We start from the raw sequence: 24,006 nt of genomic DNA on the forward strand, positions 1-24,006 counted from the left end.
CCAGTGTCCTTTTTAATTCTTCATTTCCTAGTTCACGGCTCACCCCTATTTCATGAAAAGAACAACTCTGTACCTTCGCCATTTGCTATGCTGTTATATAACTTACTACAAAAGTTATGTGATGATTTTGAATACAATTTTTCCTTCCTAAAATAGCAGAATAAATTAATTTGTACGCACTTCATACTCATAACACACACACACACACACACACACACACACACACACCTTAAACACTTCTAATTTAATCACACCGTAATTTGTAACACCAAGGATTATATTTCCAAAGGTTCCTGCTTCTTACCCCGGCAACTTAACACGCTGTATTGAAAGTTATTAGTTACCAAGGATGATTTCACGATTCTAGGTAGAGTATAACCCTTTCAGTACTGGGAGACATTTTTACAATGAGTTTTGGGTATGATTAAACAATTTTATTTACACTGGCAAGGTTCTATGGAGGTCAGAAGATTAATGGTCCAGAGTCTTCACTATTCTAAACCCCATCTAAGTTCCTGAAGCTGCATAAAATCACCAAATAGTAAAGCAAAGTAAATATGAAGACCTGTCATGGTAGTGAAGGGTGTTAATAAGGAATCAGCGTCACTAATGGAAAAAAGATTAGAAGACAACCAATCACCAGTGTGGCCTTTAAAATTATCCTTGTGAGAGCCTACAGTGTTAGAGAATACGAGCATAACACTCAAGGATGCTCACAGGAACAGGTAAGCGGGAGGCAAGGAGAACCACCCGACGACTGGGCGGAAAAAAAAAAGTTACGATGTTGAAATAAATTATAATGTAACTCTTAAGGTGCTCAAGTTTACCTGCCCACAAACACCTGGAAAACAAAATCCAGTTTACCTTACGTCTGGAATGCACAACAGTGGTCAACAGTCGCCTAACCTCCACTCACCTCCCTTGTAATTCAATTTAATGCTTTCTCTCGTTCCTAAGTCCTGTGATCTGTTGCTGATATGGTAATAAGACCTGACAACGAATTTCTAGCAGATCAAAGGACGCAAGACTCAGGAGAAAACGTTAATTGGAGCTGAGTGTGGCACGCTGCTCTAGTATTGACCATTACTACCACTACACCGCAGCCCTGCACGTGGAGGAAACACTGAGAAGAGTCAGTAAAACTCCTCTGCACTTTCACTAATACTGGGCGGCTGAAACTTAATCCTACGCGTATACCTTAACCCAGATCAAATAAAGGAAGCCAGTAATGACTTGAGAGAGAAGGTAAGCTGGCAGGTACATGAAAGGGTGATTATTAACACTGCAGGTGGTGATTTATATCAATGAGATTGCAACACTCGAAGGTGGAAAGAAGGGAAGGAACGGTATGAGACGGCAGGTAAGGTGGCAGGTAAAGGGTGATGATTTACAGGTACCGAGAGATCAAAGGTGTGGTGTGAAATTAATCTGAACTTTCACATCGATTACCTGAAGACACTTGATAAAGGAAATAAAGGAGGAAAGAATGGCTTAAAGCAGAAGGTAAATGACGGATAAAGGTTGAATATTAATACCAGGTGATCAGTGGTGGACTACTAAACTAACCTTGACTTTATAACAATCTACAAGGGAAAAGATGGAAGAAGAGATGAAATAAAGGAAAATTGACAGATAAAAGTGAAAAAATAAAAGGTAACTAATCCAAGGTGTGGTATTAGATTAAGTCTTTCACAGCAGTTAAATCATACCAGTTAATAGATAAAGTGAGGAATGACCGGAAGATGAGAAGACAGGTAAAAGATGGAGGATTAAACCAGACACGTGTGATATTAGGTCAACCTCAGCTTGCAAGCCAATAATACGAGGGCAATCGATAAAAGGAAGGAAAGTAAGTAAGTAAGTAGGACGGAAAGTAAGTTAGCAGGTGAATAAGTGGGTGATGAAAAATACCAAGTCATCACAGGTGTGGTAATAAGTTAATCTTTATCATCAGACCAAGAAAATGAAAAGTATATAGATTTCAGTCAATTTTGTATTTCTTAACTCTTCTTTAGGGAATGGAATCGCAGTTACCTCTTTTTATTTCTAAGTTTTAATTGTCCTTGGCCAGTGAACCTCGCAGAGAGAGAGAGAGAGAGAGAGAGAGAGAGAGAGAGAGAGAGAGAGAGAGAGAGAGAGAGAGAGAGAGAGAGAGAGAAAACTTATGATATCAGGCAGTGACTAATGTGGTATCACACTGACCTCACCTCAACTTTCACACTAAATTGGAACCGCTGACAACAAGGGAATGAAAATGGGCAAAGAAGACAATAACATTTGGCCTTATCGCATCTCTAGTTAAGCTGAGATAGAATTGACAAGTGAATGAAGGAAAGAATACGAGAACTAAAAGGTCAGTGAATGATATCAGGTGACCACTCTAATTAAAAGGAGAGAAACAGACAAAACTAATAAGAGTGAACAAAATGACCAGAAAAAGACACTCATATTAGTAAATGACTGTGGGTTTATTCACCTTTCCACTCACCTTGACCCAAATCACGAGGAAGAAAGACAACAAGAATAAAGAAAAGGAAAAATAGAAAATGGGATCAAAAGACAATAATTACTCGTAAGGAAAACAAAACCACAAATCTGGGTTAGTTAATTTTCCAGGTGACCAATTAACCCAAATATCAGGTAGGGGTGAATAGGGAAGACAATGAAGAAGTATGAATAGGAAGAAAACAATGAAAAGAGATAACTTAAAAAATAGAATGATGTTGGAAAGCCTTAGTACCGCAACACACACACACACACACACACACACTAAAGCCAAATAAACAAATTAAAAAAGCGAATCACAGCAAAATTAAAGAAATAATGACCTTCAAACACAAGACCGAAAAATGGCGATGCTCAAAACAATAAAGATTAAAAGTAAGAAAAAGAAAAAGTTAGAAAAAAATAAAAAATAAGACCAAAAATAAAGGTGACTTGACCACAAAGAGATGACCCACGTGACCTAAAGAGACGTGACCTTGAGTGCGGACGATGACCTTGCTGGAGGAAGAAGAAGAGGACGAGGAGGAGGAGGAGGAGGAGGTATAAAGAGACGTGATGTTTTTAAAGAAGCACAAACGCATTGAACATGACAAGGAGGAGGAAGACGAAGACAAGGAGGAGGAGGAGGAGGAGGAGGAGGAGGAGGAAGAGGAGGAGGAATCATGCAAAACCTACGAAGCACCATCATATCCCTCCATCTTTTCCTTCTCCTTCTCCTTCTCCTCCTACTCCTTTTCTTCCTTTGTATTTGGTTTTCTCTTTTCCATCCTTCCTCTAGACTATACTCCTCCTCCTCCTCCTCCTCCTCTTCTTCTTCTTCTTCTTCTTCTTCTTCCTCCTCCTCCTCCTCCTCCTATTACGAGTGTTGTCTGTGATCACCGCGTCTGTGAACGACCATGGCCCCTTCTCCTCCTCCACCTGCAGGTAAATGCCACAGATCTCTCTCTCTCTCTCTCTCTCTCTCTCTCTCTCTCTCTCTCTCTCTCTCTCACTTAGTAACAAACTTGCTGGGAAACTTAACTGTGTACCCGTTAAGTTCTATTTTCAAGGTTCCCTCTGCCTTGGCGAGAGAGAGAGAGAGAGAGAGAGAGAGAGAGAGAGAGGCTATTCAATACCTTCCCTGCCTTAGGTTACAACTTGTGTCTATGGAAGGGAAATACAAATTCTACACAGGTTAATTGAAAGGAAAGGGAGGACAGGTAGGCAAGTGAGTGACAGGTTACGACAGCTTAAGGGGAAGGGAATAAGGGAGAGGCGTGGAGAGGGGAGCTTGGGGAGGGACGTGGGGAAAGGGTGCAGAGGAGGGATGTTGGGGAGGGGTGCGCGGGAGGGATGTTGGGGAGAGGTAGGAGGGAGTTCAGAGGAGTATGGATGTAAATGCGAGTGGGTGTGACGTATGAATAAGACAGGTAATCTAAACAGTGTGGCCTTGTTGCAGACACACACACACACACACACACACACACACACACACACACACACACACACGCAGTATCTCATAATTTTATTGCCAACGAAAGTAGATCAGCCTACACTCAATAACACGCCCACTCACACACACACACACACACACACACACACACACACACACACACACACGCAAACGCAACGGTACACAGTGAGAGGCTCGGCTTGTTCGTCTCTGTCCTACTTCCCTTCATGTTCAAACTGGATTTCTTGTACCGCAGCTAAAGAAAAAAAAAAAAAAAAAGACGGCGTCAGATCACAAAACATGCCTGTGTGTGTGTGTGTGTGTGTGTGTGTGTGTGTGTGTGTGTGTGTGTGTGTTTGCATGAAGGATACCATTTCTGTAAACTCAAATTGTTTAGAGTGACTGGAACAATGTAATCTCTCTCTCTCTCTCTCTCTCTCTCTCTCTCTCTCTCTCTCTCTAACACTACAGGAACCGTGCGTTGTGGTGTGGTAGGTTAAGGGCCAAGGGACGGGGAGGAAGGTAGAGAGGGAGAGACAGATGACAAGGAGGGTAGGATAGGGAGGGATAACAGGATAGGGAGGGACCGATACTGGGACACACACACACACACACACACACACAAAACTTTTCCCTATTTATGCTTGTCCCTCACTTTCCCCGCACATACTCGTTCCAGGGAAACACACACACACACACACACACACACACACACACGAGCTGACGAGGCAACATTCTTTCACTTTCGTCCGAGCAGTGATGGAGTAACAATAGCAAGCTGGACCAAGCAACTCCACTCTTCAAATCATGTTCTTTCCTTGCACTCCCTTCCCGAACACGCGCCTTAGTTACTCCAGGTATTATTAAAATATCCCTCCTCCCGTGTCCTCTTATTCCCCTCTGGCCTCTCATTAAGCTCGAGAGGAAGAGGACGCTGTGTTTCTATTCTTGTCTCGTTTGCGTGGAAGAGGAAGAACATTTTAAGTGGTCATTGTTATCCCTGTCTTTCTCTGCTCTCTCTTTCTCCGTCTCTGTTCTCTACCGCTGTCTCTCATCTACATACAAAAGCACTTTAGGCAACATCCTCACACGTACGCCTATTCTGTGCCTTCGTCAGCAGTCCTACCAGTACCCCAAACTTCTCCCTCCTCTTCCTCCTCTTACTCCTCCTCCATCCTAATTTCCTTTGGTCTGGGCGGGCGATGGGGTGGAGGTCGTCACCCAGACACCAGACCAGACCAGGCACGAGCAGGCCCGCCGCCGCCGCCACCACCGCCACCGCCACCGCCGCCGCCACTGACAGGCAGACCCCAGGCAGGTGGTGAAGGTGGAGACCTCGAGGTCGCCACCACCACCACTACCACTGCCACCACCACGCCACACCATCACAATTGCCAAAGGAAGTTAAGCTAACCACACCCGCACGTATACCACACTCGCACACGCACACACAAACACACAGGGACACGCCACGAACTTCCCCATCACTTTGATCTTTTACCAAACTTTCTTGTGGCGGAGAGAAACACACGTTTACCTGAAGGAGAACGGAGGCTTCAGAAGGGGAACAGTTGTGTGAGATTGGGGAAGTCGAGGGGACGCTGAGGGGGCCTTCTGTCTCACCTTTGGCGGGGAAACACAGGTAAATCCACAAGAGAGTAATCCCGCGGCTCGGTAAAGAGAGGGAGGCGGGCGGGAACGTAACGCACCACGCACAACACGTCCTTTCCCCGGCCAGTATCAGCCGCAACTGAACTAGTACCACGGACGCGAGATTGAGACTCCCCCGCCGAACCTACCGACCTTACGACTGCCTCCCTCCCCACCTCTCTCTCTCTCTCTCTCTCTCTCTCTCTCTCCGCCGTCTCCCTTCTCCCCAGCATGTCTCTCTCTCTCTCTCTCTCTCTCTCTCTCTCTCTCATCATCATTCTACTGCATCGTTACTCAATCATTTATCTAGTTCGTGACTGTCTGCTTCTCTCTCTCTCTCTCTCTCTCTCTCTCTCTCTCTCTCTCTCTCTCTCTCTCTCTCTCTCTCTCTCTCTCTCTCTCTCTCTCTCTCTCTCTCTCTCTGCATATATAAATCAAATTCGTTCCCATAAAAATAATGAACTTAATTATTGCAGTATCATTTTTTTACTCTTATTTTCTTTCTATTTCTGTCTCATTTCAATCGCTACATATTGCTAACTCACCGCCTACGTAACGGTCACCATGGAGACGATCGTATAATGTGTGTTCTTCATCAATTGCGCATTACGATTCACATCTGTCATTCCGGATTATCACTTCCATTCCAGGCATTCCAGTCCGCCGCTGCGTTATTCCACATGCAAGCTGCTGGGATTGTTTACCTTGCAACTGTACTTATTATTGCTATTATTGTTGTTGTTGTTGTTGTTGTTGTTGTTGTTGTCTTTTAGCAGAAATAAGAATAAGAATAAAAGTAAGAAGAAGAAGAAGAAAAAGAAGAAGAAGAAGAAGAAGAAAAAGAAGAAGAAGAAGAAGAAGAAGAAGAAGAAGAAGAAGAAGAAGAAGAAGAAGAAGAAGAAGAAGAAGAAGAAGAAGAAGAAGAAGAAGAAGAAGAAGAAGAAGAAGAAGAAGAAGAAGAAGAAGAAAAAGAAGCGGCTACTACTACCAAAACCATTACTATACTACATGTACTACTGTACTACTACTGCCACTACCCACCACCACCACCTCCCTCACTGCAGTATACAGGACATGACACACACATACACACACAATGAGGGCCTGAGACTCCTCACGGAAGCTTGCGTTACCATGGAGAAGTTTACATGTAAAGTGGACATTTATATTCTCTATCTATTACTTATCCTTTTGTTATTTTTCCTTCTCTTATTTTTCTCATGCACATTCATTTTTGTCTTCTTTGGGTGGTGGCTCATATCTACAGGAAAGGCATGTTTTTGTTTTTTTTATCCCCTTTATTCTTGGAAGGAAAATGACACACTTAGAAGTTATTATGCCGTGAACACGTTTTCTTTTCCTGTTTTCTTGTTACTTTGGATTTCCTTTACACTTTCTAGAGAACACCACCACTGCCATCACCACCAACACCAACGATAGCAACAATAACAACAACTACCACTATAATAACAAGAACTGATACTACAAATTCTAGAACTGATATCACAACACCACCACCACAAATCAACACAAGAGAAGACCAAACATCGGTAGCAAATCCTTTCATCTCTAACCAGGCGTCAACAAACTAAGGTCTGTGAAGCCAAGCAAGGGACACACACAGGCGGGTTAGCAGAGTCAAGGGCTGTAGTGGACGCCGTGGGTTTCAGAATTTCAGTGGCCAGGGATTTGCTCTCGCGATGAAATATTAATTCACGCAAGGCAAATTACTGCATGTTACAGAATGGATTAGCAAGTATTGAGGCTGTAGTGTGGTGGCAGTAATGTCATGTACACTTCTCGTGGTGGTGGTGGTAGCGGCGGTGGTGGTAATAATAGTAATGGTAATAATTGTAGTAATAGTAGTAGTAGTAGTAGTAGTAGTAGTAGTAGTGGTGGTGGTGTGGTAGTAGTAGTAGTAGTAGTGGTGGTGGCAGTAGTAGCAGTAGTAGGAGTAAGATAAGGAGAGGAAAAAGAGGAGGAGGAGGAGGAGGAGAAGGAGAAGGAGGAGGAGGAGGAGGAGGAGGAGGAGGAGGAGGAGGAGGAGGAGGAGGAGGAGGAGGAGGAGGAGGAGGAGGAGGAGGAGGAGGAGAAGGGGAAGGAGAAGGAGGAGGAGGAGAAAGACGAGAAAGAGGAGGACGAGACGAAGTAAAAGTAAATAAAGGAATACAAAGGAAAACCAGACAGCAACAAACTTTTTGGTCCTTGCAAAGCTGTTGGGTGACTACTTCTAACTCTAAGGAAGAGGGATCAATATAAGATAAAAACATCAACAACAACAACAACAACAACAACAACAACAACAACAACAGTAGCCGGTAAAACTCTAGCTAGAACGAAAATAAATGTCACAGCTGACAAAGACATAAAGAGAAAAAAGTGGCGCCTTCTTCTTACCCAGGATTTGTGAAATAAGAGGATCTGCAGAGAGAGAGAGAGAGAGAGAGAGAGAGAGAGAGAGAGAGAGAGAGAATAATATTTAAGTCATTTTTATTTTCTAACCCTCTACACATGCAACAACAACAACGATAATAATAATAATAATAATAATAATAATAATAACAACAACAATGATAATAATAATAATAATAATAAAAAGATCAATAATGGTAATCACAGTAATATCTATAATGATAATAGTAATAATGTAGATACTCCTGATCTCTTAGGTTTAAAAAAAAAAAAAAACCTGTTTAAACTTCTAGTGATGCTGCGCCTTTGTGTGTTCATCAGAAAATTCTCAGACAAATCGATTTAACGTATCATCCGAGTCACAATAGTCTCCTACTGATCTATTAGCATACTCTTGCCCACCACACAGAAACCTCTTCATAGTAGCAGGTCACAGGGCACCAAATAAAATAATCAGTAGTAGTAGTAGTAGTAGTAGTAGTAGTAGTAGTAGTAGTAGTAGTAGTAGTAGTAGTAGTAGTAGTAGAAGCAGTAGTAGTAGTAGAAGTAGTAGTTGTTGTTGTAGCACTATTACTACTACCAATACTATTTCTTTTAACGCTGACTTTGTCCCCAGGAACTAGCGCGAGTCAGGACAGGACGCCATTCACTCGCACGGTAGACCTGAAATAGTAATAGTAATAGTAATAGTAGTAGTAGTAGTAGTAGTAGTAGTAGTAGTAGTAGTAGTAGTAGTAGTAGTAGTAGCACTAGTAGTAGTAGTAGTAATGGTAATAGCGGCAGCAGCAGCAGCAGCAGTAGTAGTAGTAGTAGTAGTAGTAGTAGTAGTAGTAGTAGTAGTAGTAGTAGTAGTAGTAGTAGTAGTAGTACTGGTGGTGGTAGTAGTAGCAGTGGTAACAATGGTGATAATGATATTAATAGTTATGGTGGTAGTGGTGATAGATAACACAAGCCCACATAAACTTGAAAACTTCCATAATTAACTCACTTACACACACACGCCACATCAACAAAACCTTCACTGTACCAACACACATCTTGTAAATACTTGAAATACTCCATATATTATTTATAATGCCATGAATTGCTACACGTTATAATTCAAGGGAAAACTAAACTAAATATTACCATTTTCTGACGTCTGGTACATATAACATAGAAAACCAAATAAAGAAAGGCTATACTAAAGTAAACATTATTTTTCACCATAGTTTTCAGTTTTATCACTTCTTTTCCTCCTCCTTCTCCTCTTCCTACTACTTCTCTTCCTCTCCCTCCTCCTCCTCCTCCTCTTCTTCCTCCTGCTCCTCCTCCTTTTCCTCCTCCTCCTCCTTATCCTGCTCCTCTTCCTTTATTTCTACTACTTTCTTACTCCTCCTCCTCCTATCTACGAGTACACTGCAAATAACGCAATAGCAACAACAGTAAGAGCAACAAAACCAGCAACAATAGAAGCAAGCAATGACAGGCTTGGCCACCTGTAGGCAAACATCATCAGTAATGGCGCTTCGTTTACATCAGTGCTGCCAACATCCTCTCAACCAGAGCTGCCAATATTGTCTGAGTGAAACAGTTTACAGGCTAATGACTTTTTGGGCACTGTGTTAGTTGTGTGTTCCGAACAGCGTCTCGAAGCGCCCCGAACTGTCTTAACTCTACCAGTATTACGGAAATCATTGCAACCAGGTGTCTCTTCCTTCTAGACGGCACAGTTCACAAACACATTAGCTGATTGTTTGATAATATATTGCTTTATTTTTGTAGGCTTGTGTTTGGATATTTATGTGAACGCGCCTGTAGTTTTAACCCCTTCAATACTAGGACACATTTCTACTTTGAGATTTGTGTACGATTAGACCATTTTATTGACATTAGGAAGGGTCTAAGGAGTTCAGAACATTAATGGTCACAGTATTTACTATTTTTATCCTCCACATAAGATTCTGAAACTGTATAAAATCACCAATTAGTAAACAGAATGAATTTGGAAACGCGTCCTGGTACTGAAGGGGTTAACTTGTAGGCTAACGATGGAAGCATTACAAAGCAAAGGTGCGTTACTGTTGAAATCTATTTGTTTCTATTTATGTCACTAATCTTGACTCATTGACTCATGGTTGACTCATTTGAGCTGAAAACATCTTGCTAATGTCCCGACTTATATTTATCGATCTTTTTTACTTTTGTCATCGATTACTTTCCTCTCTCTTTCCCTTGATGTTCATTGTATTTGTTTTACATCATGATTTTTATAATTTTCTCACGATGCTTCAAATATTAATGTTGATCTTGTTTTAATTTTACAGAGAGAGAAAAAAAAAAGATATGGAAATAAAGAAGAAAGAAGAAAATTATGAAAATATAATGAAGTGGAACACGCACACACACACACACACACACACACACAGCCCGATAGCTCAGTGGTTAGAGCGCTGGCTTCACAAGTCAGAGGACCGGGGTTCGATTCCCCGGCAGATATTTGGGTGTGTCTCCTTTCACGTGTAGCCTCTGTTCACCTAGCAGTGAGTAGGTACGGGATGTAAATCGAGGAGTTGTGACCTTGTTGTCCTGGTGTGTGGTGTGTGCCTGGTCTCAGGCCTATCCGAAGATCGGAAATAATGAGCTCTGAGCTCGTTCCGTAGGGTAACGTCTGGCTGTCTCGTCAGAGACTGCAGCAGATCATACAGTGAAACACACACACACACACACGTAGACAAATCGTGATAAGTCTAAGTGTGTGTGTTTATGTGTGTGTGTGTGTTTGTGTGTGTTGGGTGGGGGTGTGTTGGGGAGGTGGAGAGCGTGCCGTCAGGAAGGGAGAAAAGAAGTAAATCTAATCAATGAAATGAAAAGTGACGTGTGTTGAGTGTTGGTGAAAAGAAGAAAACATTGCAAGCGAGTGTTTCGACAGTGTGTTGCTTTGTCTAGGGAGACGCTGGGAACAATGATAAAGGTGTTCGTATTTCCTTCTTTTGCTCTCGAAAATAATAGTAAGATGTGGAAAACGGGCATGAAGAAATGTTGGTGAAGGAGGAAAATAAATCAATGGTCTTGTGATTAACGCTTAAGAAAATACAATAGTGCTGAATTATATCTAGAAAAGTACTTGTGAACGATAAGAAAATAGCAGTGAGTGTTACAAGACATGGTAAATTTGCAGTTTCAACCAATATACCCTATCTTATATTTCTTTTTCCCTATGTCTAACAAGTTTGGGGACCTCCAAGGAAAGCGGGGTTTTAACCTAACCTAACCCAACCTAACTCCATTTTCCGATAAGGTAAAATGGTGTTAGAAATGCTCGTAGAAGTGTGATCTAGACCGTGAGGATGTGTATAGTTACGTGTGGTGTATTGGTTGAAACTGCAATAATACCCAAGAGAGAAAGGTAAAAATAGAATAAACAGTGAGTTACAGAAGAAAAGCACAACTGTTATTGTGTGCTATGAGTAAGTTTGGATTGTGTGAATTGGAAGAGAGTTAAGCAAGAAAATAATAATGACAACGACAAATAAGATAAAAGAAATCGTAATATAGGTGTTGAAATAATGGTAAAAGATACGAGTGTCACTAAAATAACAAATAAACAAAGGAAATGAAGAAACAAACGCTGTGAAAATAGGAAAAGAAGACGAAATATGATACCAGTGTTGACAATCAAAGTTGATAAAGATGAATAAAACAAAGAAAGAGAGGAAAAGGAGTGTACGTGACAGAAGCATCTCAAAGAATTCATATCACCTCTCACCACGCCCTCTCACCACGCTCTCTCACCACGCCCTCTCACCACGCCCTATCAACCACATGCCCACACCACGCCCACCACAACCATAGAGTTTTAATGTAACGCACACACGCACACACTATGTAATTATTACGTATCGGTGAAGGCATAGAGGAAACTACACCTGGTTTCTATATTTATCTCCTCCTTCTCTTCCTCCTCCTCCTCCTCCTCCTCCTCCTCCTCCTCTTCCTCTTCCTCCTCCTTAACTAACAAAAGGGGAGAGTTTTGTGTATACGTGCGTGTGTGCGTTGTGTAAGGGCCGGCAGGTGTGAGGTGTGCTATTTGTGGGCGTGCTTGTGAGTGTTTATATACAAGCACCGCTACCACCACCACCACCGCCACCACTACCACCACCACCACCTCCACTGCCACCGTCGCCGTCATGAATATAGTATCGACGTTAGGTAAGTGCGTGTTTCCCCGTCAGTATTGTTTGTGTGGGTTATCCCTCACACACACACACACACACACACACACACACACACACACACACACACACACACACACACACGCATTTTTTATCAATATTGATAATGATATCTTGTTCTTTTATATATTTTAAGGTTTATTTTTTATTGTTGTTGATGTTGTTGTTGTTGTTGTTGTTGTTGTTGTTGTTGTTGTTGTTGTTGTTGTTGTCGTTGTTGTTTTTGTTGTTTTTACTGTTGCTGTTTTTTTTTTTTTATCATTTTAATATTTAGGTTAAGAGAACTGAAACGAAAAAGCAAATTGTCGTTGTTGCCTTTACTGTTGCTGCTTTTCTTTTTTTTCTAATGTTAAGGTGAAGGGAACTCAGAACGAAAAAGCAAATTCAAGAGAGAGAGAGAGAGAGAGAGAATAGTCTGTTCTTGCCGTGATAATTGAAAAACACAACCTTATTTTCCATGTATTGCTTGCTTTCATGTATCTTGGTGTAGCACGTTATGGGGCAGAGATTGGGGCTCTGGCCAGGTAGAGGGGAGCTATTAGAGTCATTCATTTGTTTGCATTAGTAAAGGTATAGCGAAAAAGAAACGCTGACGTCCCGCCCAACGTGGGGCTCGAACCCACGACCCCGAGATTAAGAGTCTCGTGCTCTACCGACTGAGCTAGCCGGGCGCTGATGGAGTTTTATTCAAGACAAAAAGAGAAAAAAATAATTGGTAATACTAGGGGTTTAGAATTGACTGAGATCATATATAGATAGAAGATTAGAAGGTAAATTGAAATATGAAATGAAAAGAAAGTTAAAGACCAGGAAGAAAGAAACAAGGAATAAAAGAAAGAAATTCATGATTAAATTGACTGGATATTGGATATTGACTGCGAACAACATTATGTTTCCTGGTTGTAGGTTTGAGTCTTTTTCTATTTCACGAGATGAGCTTTGAATCAACCTTCCTAATAAATCTTTGTGTCATATGCCTTGCAGCACCTGGCACTGAGCACAATCTGTATACTGACTGTGTGTGTGTGTGTGTGTGTGTGTGTGTGTGTGTGTGCACCGCAAGTGAGATCTCAGGTAATCGTAATAACTTTGTACCATTCTTCAACGTACATACCCCACGCTGACACAAGCTCTCACGCAGCCAAACGGGAAATATCGCAAGGAATAAGAACGAAAAGTACACACAGGTTCACAAATAAGGAAAACAAATGAACGAAGGAATGAGAGAGACGTTGTGTTGAAGTGTCCGTGTTTGGTGTTATCTCGGGAAAATTTATTACAGGCATCACAGGTGTTTTAGTATCTTGGGGAACTTTCTGAACTAAAGCACTAGTGCTGCAGCTCCTGGACTGAGGTATCCGGAGGCGCCATCATGATGACTAAGGCTCAGAATGAATCGCCATTAGCATTAATCATCCCTTTCATCACGTGTGAAAGTGTGACTTCAAAGACTATAGGCTTCTTAATGTGAAGTTCATTATACGAGAGGACTGAACGGCACATATATTTTGAATCAGAGAATGGAAAATACTTCTCCGACACCGTTCACATCCGATCTTTGAGGGATTTCCGACTCCAGGGCTTTAAATTCCCTGCCAGGTGCAGGCGCCGCGCACTTCCCTTCTTGTGGTGATGGCGATGGAACCCTCACGTGGTGTGGCGGTGGTGCTTCTGGTGGCGGTGTGCTGCCTCCACGGTGCTCATGGAAGAAGCCCACCAAGACCACCTGTGTGTCCGCTTAACAACCCTCTCATCAAGGTATATTAATAAGGGTTGCAATTAGCTCACAGCGTCGGAGAGATACGTTTTCTTTTTCCATATGTAAGGCGAGTTCCGTCCAAGGATTGACAAAAAAAAAAAAAAAAAGGGAAAAGACAACTCCCAAATCTTAAAGGACACAGTTAGGCGGCAAATCCAAATATCACTTGTAGAATCATCTCGACGCCTCCCTCCCTGTACTTTAATCCAGTATGTACAGCCATTGCTTATTTGGAGTCTTATTATTAGATATTATGACAATTACTTGAACTGAGCATCAATATAAAGAAAACTAAGGAAAAGGAAAGTAATAAACTCATTCAATTATTTGCGTATAACCTTTACCTGCATGTGACGCGGCTGTAACACTGCCATCTTACATCATCGACACTTTCAGATAAACTTCGTGCAGAATGCTCATGGACGTGCCCAGGTAGTGCAGTACGTCACGGACATTCCTCGCCTCACCAGCTTTACCATTCACTATTGGTTCAGTTTGGAAACCACCAGCAAAACACACACTCTGTTCAACTACGCATGTGAGTACTGACTTGCAATGACAGAGAAAATGCAACCGGGGCTAAATTAATTGAATTGAACTAGTGAACAAACACAAGCAGCATGAGCTGTCGCGCCAATCTCTGGCTCAAACACACTGCCTGCTGTATGTATTGCCTGCTGTATGTATGGCCTCACTCTAACTAAAGGTGCTCTTCTTACACCCTGAAGGTGATTTCTCCAACAGTAGTGATAATAGAAGCCCTTTATCAGTTCTGGAGCCTTAGTTATGACTAGGAACATCTTGGTTACGTCCATCATTCAATATCTTATATCTTAACTTAGATGCATAACGGCATGCACATCTACATTTCTGTGTAAGGACAAATATCTTTACCATCGACACAGCGGATTCCTATGCCGGTTCGGAACTCTTAGAGGTGCAGCTGGAGACAAACGACGAAGGTAGGAATCAATTTTGGAAAGTCACCATTGAAGGCGTGGAGACTAGAGTCAAGGCCTACCCGCCCATCGGGCAATGGCAGTGGTACCACGCCCTTCACTCCTGGGACTCCAGCACGGGCATCATTAGTCACTACATTAATGGCGAGCTCCTCCAGTCACACTACAATTATCAGGTGAGGTATGCCTGTGCGCACGCACGCTCACGTCCAGCGCTGAAATTAAATTTCAGATTTCCTATCTATCTTATGTATATAGAAAGAAAAGAATGACAGGAGCTGCAGAGTTTCTTCTATAGTTAGTTGCGACACATTGTCTACGATAGAGCTTCCCCTCATGCCCAGAGGGCATGTCGGGGTATCATGTCCTCGTCATCACATTATTGCTGTTTACCGCAGACCAAAGGCTTGGTGATCTCCCCCGAGAGGCACAGCTCGATCAGGACAGACCCGTCGTGCACTCTTCAACAATGGTGTGGACCAAGGCGAGGGTTTGGACGGCTGGCTCACACTCCTCCAATTCTCTGGCAAACCCATCGGCGTCCCGACCTCATCTGACACTGTAGCCGCCAAGGCTGAGCGCGCCTACAGGTGTGAAGATCAGGAGGAGGGTGAGCTCATCAGCTGGAGCAAGACCCCGAGGAAGAGCTTCGGCGGCGTGACTGCCTTCCCTACCTTCAAAAGTGTTTGTGGCCAGTTCTAAGCTCTGCCACGGAACCACGTGAAGCATACACGTAAAGCACATCTGTGTGTGTGTGTGTGTGTGTGTGTGTGTGTGTGTGTGTGTAAGTGCCTACGTGTATTTGCCAGGTGACCACCCATGTTGGATATGCCTTGCAGCACCCGGCACTGAACACATCCTGTATACATGTAGTAAGAATACATTGCATAAATGAGACAGAGAATGTGTATTTCAAATAAGAATTCCACGTTTTTGGGCATGAATTTAGCCAGATCATCTTCCATTCCTGTAGTAGGAACAGGATTTGATTCAAGGATTTACTTTGTGCTTTCTTTACTTACTTCACCATAGACATGCTCATCAATTAACTGACATACGGAACACTCGACTCATTTCTAAATTCCCTCTTTAGATGAAATAAAAAAAAATAGGAAGATTAGAAAAAAAAACATACCACATCGCTGTGCGCATCTCCAGAAACTATAACAGTACGTGGCGGTTCATCGACCATAAGGATGAATCATTACTCGCTGACTTTTATATCTCTTTATTACATTGGATGAGGATGTGAAGGATTGGCACACTGACTTATGCCCTGTGTGATATGAAAGCAGTTAGTGAAGTGGCGATCGTGAATCGTGAGTCGTGACCTCACCTGCCCTCGCCAACACGTCTCCGCGCCTCCTGACGCCACCAACACCCGAAGCTTGTGTGTGTGTGTGTGCGTGGGTAGGCAGCAGGGGGCGTGGGGATGAGGATAATTGACTGAGGGTTGTAGGGTGCGACTGCCCCTTCTCTTTATCACACCTGGTGGGGACGCCGAGATTGAAAGTGAGATGGTGGTGATCCAGGTGTCTTGATGCCTGTACCTGTAACTCATCACCGCCAGACAGGTTTACATAGGCACTATATTTGTGTGTGTGTGTGTGTGTGTGTGTGTGTGTGTGTGTGTGTGTGTGTGTGTGTGTGTGTGTGTGTGTGTGTGTGTGTGTGTGTGTGTGTGTGTGTGTGTGTGTGTGTGTGTGTGTGTGTGTGTGTGTGTAATAATAAAAATAATATTAATAATAATGATAATAATGATAATAATAATAATAATAATAATAATAATAACAATAATAATAACAACAATAATAATAATGATAATAATAATAATAACAATAATAATAATAATAACAACAACAATAATAATAATAATAATAATAATAATAATAATAATAATAATAATAATAATAATAATAATAATAATAATAATATACGGTTTATCAGAATTGCACTACATACCTACTGAAAATATACATGAGGGACGGCGGGGAGGCTTAAGAATAGTACACTAGCTTAATGGTTTACGGCTCGCACCATGGTGGGGATCGCATTGTGGTGGTATCGATAGGTGCGTGGGCACTCAATGGCGTGACCACATTGTAGTATCGTTTTGGCATGGACCAAGCGAGGTGCGTCAGGGGGAAGTAGGTGGAGTAGGCGCGGATCATGCAGCAGGCCCCTCCCGGTTTCACCAGGGCCTCTCGGTGTTCGACAAACAGCCTGGGCAGACTCAAGGTTGTAAGGGCTTGGTCGTAATTGGTGTACGCAGGGCCAAGGATGACCCTGCACGCCGTCTTCTGCACATTCTCCAGATGATGCTGTTGAGTTGAACTGAGAGAGGAGGACCACGCTGGGGAGGCACACATGAGTCTGGGGAGGATGAAGGTGACATACACCCCTGTTAACTCGTTTGCTGGTGTGCCCAGGGACTTGAGTCTGCGCACCATGTACAGTCTGTAGGCGGCTGAGCTCACTATGGTGGTGGCATGCTGCTTCCATGTCAGCTGGTCGTCCACCATGGCACCGAGAGGCTTGGCCCGCCGGACCACTTGGATGCGATGAGGGCCCAGAGTGAGCTGGAGAGGAGGAACTGCCATTGAGGAGGTATAGACGTGCATCACCACAGTCTTGCTGTGGTTGATTGTCATCCTGCTCTCAGTCCACGCCTGTAGCTGCTCCAACGTTGTTTGAAGTGCCGAGTAGTTTGGGTCTTTGTCAGCTGTTGGAAAAAGGATTTGTTGTTCTGATAGCGTACAACTTCTCGCCTCCCTGTGAGGAAGTCGGTAAGCATTAATGCTATCAGGTGGGAGGGGAGATCCAGACTGATGGCTTTGTTGATGACAACAGTGCGATCAACAAGATCAAAAGCTTTCCTAAAGTCCACAAAACCAAAAGCTAGAGAGGTGTTTCGTTTGTCCAGGTGACTGTGAATGAATTCAAGGAAGCTGATCAGATAGTGAGAGGTGGAGGTGGCTCTAACATTGCAAACTGTTGAATGTCTAAAGAGTTACTAATTTTGGTGTATGCCCAGTCGAATACAAAGTCTTCACAGATGAGGTTAGGGATGGGCATGATAGTGACTGGCCTGAGGTCATTGAGTGACTGTGGACTGGGAGTTTTAGGGATAGGTGTGACAAATGATGTTTTCCAGTCCACTGGGCACGAGTACTGAGAGAGAGAGAGAGAGAGAGAGAGAGAGAGAGAGAGAGAGAGAGAGAGAGAGAGAGAGAGAGAGAGAGAGAGAGAGAGAGAGAGAGAGAGAGAGAGAGAGAGAGAGAGAGAGAGAGAGAGAGAGAGAGAGAGAGAGAGAGAGAGAGAGAGATGCATTTATTATTGAAAAGAGAGGAGTGGCTAATTCTGGAGTAAATTCTTTACAAATCTTAATTGGAAAATCAGTATGGGTGGTGGATCAAGGTTTAAGTACGGTGGGAGGAGGGGAGGGAGCGGGGAGGTAAGAAGGGAGAGGAGTGGAGTGGAGGGGTGGGAAAGTTGACAGATCGTGGCAAAGTGAGAGTTGATCTATGCCGCCTGGTTAGTAGAGAGGTGTGAGGTACAAGGAAGAGAAGGGGAATGCTTTTGTAGACCACAGAAAGCCTAAGACTGGGCAAGAGTGGAAGGTCCATTTCCACTGACGTATGAGTCATTTGATGTGGGTCGTCATCCATGGGGCATCTGACGGTGCTTCCGTGGTGGTGGCGACGTAGTTATGCCATTTGGTGTGGACATCCTCCACCTCCTCCACGGGTGATGCTTCACCCATTACCCAAACTCCCTCAAGGTTGAGTCGGGCCAGGGGCGGTGGATCTTGGTGACCATTGAATTGTTGGGCGAGGTGATAGGTGTGAGAGACCACAAGATGGAGAGGTGTGTGCTACGTCCCATGAGAAGTAGAGGTTGCGAAGGCGAGTGAGTAATGCTGGCTCAGGTCCGTCATGATAAGGTCGAGGGTTGTTTGCTGGTGGGTGGGAAAGTCCATGACCTGGGTAAGGCTTAGCTGGTGTAGTATGTGTGTGTGTGTCGTAAGTATGATTCTCAAGGCCGTTTCACACACGGCGCACGAGGCACGAGGCTGCGCGGCTTAAAATCGCCTCAGTGTATTTCCAGTAGGAGTGTTCACAACGGATGTGAAAATTTGGGACACTTGCCACCCACACCGACCGCACCGATTCCAAGATCGCCGGGCAGTGATTTTTCTGGTGATAGCATCGATGGGTCATGCCCCTTGGGATTCCCGCCTTTGTGCTTTCGTCTCCAGAGGAATACCTGTTTTTTGAACGCACTGACCTGACTCCTCAACTCTCCCTCACTCACTCACTGTCCTTCACCGTGAACTAATGGATGTCCTATAGTTGGTGCCTTGCTTCTTAATATCTTGTTCATTGAATGATAGAACTTCAGAGAACTGAGCTGGAGTCAGTCTGAAATGCTATCCAAATTTCTCTCATCCATTTCTAGCTCTTGAATAAGATGATGATATTCACCACATTCCAGTCGTTTCATATTTGCTTGATATACCCAATTCTTTTTCCTCTTATTATTCTTCTTTATCCACCTCCTCCTCTTCCTCCACGCCGTGGTACAGTGGATCCGTGCATACTTTGGGGTCCGAGGGGTTTCCAAGCGCACGGGTTCGAATCCTGTCTACGGTCTGAGTGTAGGTTGGGCTTCCTCACTCGGGGCAACGGTTTCCTAGCGGGTGGGCTTTGAAATAGGAGGTACCCTTAATGAGTATCCCCTTTAGCCCATAAATTTCCTCCTGAAAAGCCCACATGGTATATAAAAAAAAAAAAAAAGTCAACAAGCTTCTACCACAGTGAATGTCTCGACTATAGCATCGCGCCCGGTGTGAATACATCCATAGCAACCAAAGTCAGCCTGACTCTAGTGCATCGAATGTCGTCTCCGGTGTGAAACGGCATTCTTCAACGTACATACAGTACCCCACGCTGACACAAGCTCTCACGCAGCCAAACGGGAAATATCGCAAGGAATAAGAACGAAAAGTACACACAGGTTCACAAATAAGGAAAACAAATGAACGAAGGAATGAGAGAGACGTTGTGTTGAAGTGTCCGTGTTTGGTGTTATCTCGGGAAAATTTATTACAGGCATCACAGGTGTTTTAGTATCTTGGGGAACTTTCTGAACTAAAGCACTAGTGCTGCAGCTCCTGGACTGAGGTATCCGGAGGCGCCATCATGATGACTAAGGCTCAGAATGAATCGCCATTAGCATTAATCATCCCTTTCATCACGTGTGAAAGTGTGACTTCAAAGACTATAGGCTTCTTAATGTGAAGTTCATTATACGAGAGGACTGAACGGCACATATATTTTGAATCAGAGAATGGAAAATACTTCTCCGACACCGTTCACATCCGATCTTTGAGGGATTTCCGACTCCAGGGCTTTAAATTCCCTGCCAGGTGCAGGCGCCGCGCACTTCCCTTCTTGTGGTGATGGCGATGGAACCCTCACGTGGTGTGGCGGTGGTGCTTCTGGCGGCGGTGTGCTGCCTCCACGGTGCTCAGGGAACAAGCCCCCCCTACCCTCCTTTACCTCCGCCAAGACCACCTGTGTGTCCGCTTAGCAATCCTCTCACCAAGGTATATTGACAAGAATTGCAATTAGCTCACAGTGGTTGCTTATTTGGAGTCTTATTATTAGATATTATAAAAATTACTTGAACTGAGGATCAATATAAAGAAAAAATAAGGAAAAGGAAAGTAATAAACTCATTCAATTCTTTGCATATAACCTTTATCTGCATGTGACGCGGCTGTAACACTGCCATCTTACATCATCGACACTTTCAGATAAACTTCGTGCAGAATGCTCATGGACGTGCCCAGGTAGTGCAGTACGTCACGGACATTCCTCGCCTCACCAGCTTCACCATTCACTATTGGTTCAGTTTGGAAACCACCAGCAAAACACACACTCTGTTCAACTACGCATGTGAGTACTGACTTGCAATGACAGAGAAAATGCAACCGAGGCTAAATTAATTGAATTGAACTAGTGAACAAACACAAGCAGCATGAGCTGTCGCGCCAATCTCTGGCTCAAACACACTGCCTGCTGTATGTATTGCCTGCTGTATGTTTATCAGTTCTGGAGCCTTAGTTATGACTAGGAACATCTTGGTTACGTCCATAATTCAATATCTTATATCTTAACTTAGATGCATAACGGCATGCACATCTACATTTCTGTGTAAGGACAAATATCTTTACCATCGACACAGCGGATTCCTATGCCGGTTCGGAACTCTTAGAGGTGCAGCTGGAGACAAACGACGAAGGTAGGAATCAATTTTGGAAGGTCACCATTGAAGGCGTGGAGACTAGAGTCAGCGCCTACCCGCCCATCGGGCAATGGCAGTGGTACCACGCCCTTCACTCCTGGGACTCCAGCACGGGCATCATTAGTCACTACATTAATGGCGAGCTCCTCCAGTCACACTACAATTATCAGGTGAGGTATGCCTGTGCGCACGCACGCTCACGTCCAGCACTGAAATTAAATTTCAGATTTCCTATCTATCTTATGTATATAGAAAGAAAAGAATGACAGGAGCTGCAGAGTTTCTTCTATAGTTAGTTGCGACACATTGTCTACGATAGAGCTTCCCCTCATGTCCAGAGGGCATGTCGGGGTATCATGTCCTCGTCATCACATTATTGCTGTTTACCGCAGACCAAAGGCTTGGTGATCTCCCCGAGAGGCACAGCTCGATCAGGACAGACCCGTCGTGCACTCTTCAACAATGGTGTGGACCAAGGCGAGGGTTTGGACGGCTGGCTCACACTCCTCCAATTCTCTGGCAAACCCATCGGCGTCCCGACCTCATCTGACACTGTAGCCGCCAAGGCTGAGCGCGCCTACAGGTGTGAAGATCAGGAGGAGGGTGAGTTCATCAGCTGGAGCAAGACCCCGAGGAAGAGCTTCGGCGGCGTGACTGCCTTCCCTACCTTCAAAAGTGTTTGTGGCCAGTTCTAAGCAAGGTAGGTATAGGAGAGGTAGCGTCACTCTCATAGAACGTGAAGAACCAAAACCTGAAATGAGCTTTTTTATTACGAGCTCTTGGATGTTTTTAATGTTATAAACTATTACATTAAAATAAAATAAGATGTCGATTTTTTGTTATATATCGTATGAAGCAATTGCTATCGAATAAAAAATATAAATAGAAATGTTCACGATAACTCATCCTGGACGGTGATTGGCTGGCGTCACGATAAGCTCCGCCCCTTCTTCAAGCCTTATAAGCCCCGCCCCTTTGTTCAAGCACGACGTTTTATCGCTTGTGTGTGGTGGTGTTTTTCACATTTTTGGCATGGTGTCGTGTGCTGTGGCTACTTGTTTGATAAAATGGAAAACAAAAAGGAATATATAAGCTTTCATTCATTTCCAAGGACCAGGAAACTAAGAAAAGAATGGATAGAAGCGTGCAAAAGAAAAGACCTAAATAAATACAATGTCCTAAAGAAACACCACATGATCTGCTCAATGCATTTTAATGTTGCGTGTTTCCAGTTTCATACAACCTATGAAAACATAAAACTATCATTATCACCACAGTCCTGCCCAACACTAAACCTGCCAGGACTGCAAGGCACCATTAACAACTTCATTTCTTATGAGCAACACATAGAGTGAGTATTAATAATATCCCTAGTGTGCCACTTTCTGCCTTGTCAGTGTGTGTGTGTGTGTGTGTGTGTGTGTGTGTGTGTGTGTAGTTCCTTAAGTTTTTCTCTGTATAGTATTAGTATCTAAGACCAATATGTCCTGCAGGACGAAATAAAGATTTATTATTATTATTATTATTATTATTATTATTATTATTATTATTATTATTATTATTATTATTATTATTATTATTATTATACAGATATACAATGACGGCTGCAGATCCATTCATTAAAAAACAATGATTTTTATTCATACTGCAGTGCAGTGTTCTATACACTCGCCACGGAGGCAGGAACAAAGAGGCGTGGCCAAGCATACTAGACTAAAGAGTTGCCAACGAGGGATTTCCTCCTGCCATGGATGACGCTACCTCTCCTATACCTACCTTAGTTCTAAGCTCTGCCACGGAACCACGTGAAACATACACGTAAAGGACGTCTGTGTGTGAGTAAGTGCGTGCGCGCGCTCACACGTTTGTGTTATGGTGTGTGTGTGTGTGTGTGTGTGTGTGTGTGTGTGTGTGTGTGTAAGTGCCTATGTGTATTTGCAAGGTGACCACCCATGTTGGATATGCCTTGCAGCACCCGGCACTGAACACATCCTGTGTACATGTAGTAAGAATACATTGCATAAATGAGACAGAGAATGTGTTTGTATTTCAAATAAGAATTCCACGTTTTTGGGCATGAATTTAGCCAGATCATCTTCCATTCCTGTAGTAGGAACAGGATTTGATTCAAGGATTTACTTTGTGCTTTCTTTACTTACTTCACCATAGACATGCTCATCAATTTACTGACATACAGAACACTCGACTCCTTTCTAAATTCCCTCTTTAAGATAAATAAAGAAATAGAAAGAGAAGAAAAAACCTACTTCGGTGTGCGCATCACCAGAAACTACAACACCAGAACCTACCACCAGATGGTCAATTTGTAATGCGGGTTTTTTTTTTTTTTTAAACAACATGTATGATACTTTTTGATAAATTTTGAAGGTTTATTTTTAACAAATTAGTAGCTGTAGCAGATCTTAAAACACTGGTTTAATTTTGATTGGTTGTTACAAAAATAGAGATTCACCTAAACTTTTCAATAAATTCAATTAGAAAAAAAGAAATGATAAACATGTAAACAAATAAACTGATTGAGTAATATCAAGTGAACTTTCTCCCCATAATCACGTACTTACGACTTAGAGCCCAGTTCACCGGAAAAGGATACACCATTCACCACAATGTAAATACAAGAAAAAAATAATAATTACATAGCTGGTGCTTAAGGCACTGTTTATGAGAGAAATGTAGCGAGTGGTGCCATTCTCTCAAGCAAACACATTTAATCTTGTTTTTTTTTTTTTCATTATGAAGGGGGAG

The 24,006-nt window shown here is 43.1% G+C and overlaps 3 protein-coding genes and 1 non-coding gene across 8 annotated transcripts in view; 2 read left to right on the plus strand and 2 right to left on the minus strand.

Annotated features, from left to right (window-relative positions):
- The window catches only part of LOC123506538 (flocculation protein FLO11-like), a 154,732-nt gene extending 149,021 nt beyond the window's left edge, over window positions 1-5,711 (minus strand). For 2 of the 5 annotated variants that reach the window (XM_045258705.1, XM_045258703.1), the window contains exon 1: window positions 5,475-5,711. The gene's annotated coding sequence lies outside the window, so the exon portion shown is untranslated. The remainder of the gene's footprint in view (window positions 1-5,474) is intronic. The other 3 variants (XM_045258704.1, XM_045258706.1, XM_045258708.1) reach the window with 3 other exon arrangements.
- A 7,100-nt stretch (window positions 5,712-12,811) lies between these two features.
- On the minus strand, window positions 12,812-12,884 carry Trnak-cuu. Its single transcript has one exon. It is a non-coding gene; the product is annotated as a tRNA-Lys (tRNA).
- A 925-nt stretch (window positions 12,885-13,809) lies between these two features.
- LOC123506541 lies at window positions 13,810-15,989 on the plus strand. The gene is made up of 4 exons (XM_045258711.1): window positions 13,810-13,971; window positions 14,369-14,510; window positions 14,878-15,107; window positions 15,330-15,989. Exons 1-4 carry the CDS (start codon window positions 13,846-13,848, stop codon window positions 15,486-15,488), a joined length of 657 nt encoding a protein of 218 aa, XP_045114646.1. The 5' UTR covers window positions 13,810-13,845; the 3' UTR covers window positions 15,489-15,989.
- A 4,378-nt stretch (window positions 15,990-20,367) lies between these two features.
- Window positions 20,368-22,129, plus strand: LOC123506540 (C-reactive protein 3.3-like). The gene is made up of 4 exons (XM_045258710.1): window positions 20,368-20,539; window positions 20,750-20,891; window positions 21,181-21,410; window positions 21,633-22,129. The coding sequence occupies exons 1-4, from the start codon at window positions 20,393-20,395 to the stop codon at window positions 21,933-21,935; spliced, it is 822 nt and encodes a 273-aa protein (XP_045114645.1). The 5' UTR covers window positions 20,368-20,392; the 3' UTR covers window positions 21,936-22,129.
- The last annotated feature ends 1,877 nt before the right edge of the window (window positions 22,130-24,006 follow it).

The sequence above is a fragment of the Portunus trituberculatus genome, chromosome 20, assembly GCF_017591435.1.
Source record: "Portunus trituberculatus isolate SZX2019 chromosome 20, ASM1759143v1, whole genome shotgun sequence".
In the NCBI taxonomy this organism is placed as follows: Eukaryota; Metazoa; Arthropoda; class Malacostraca; order Decapoda; family Portunidae; genus Portunus; species Portunus trituberculatus.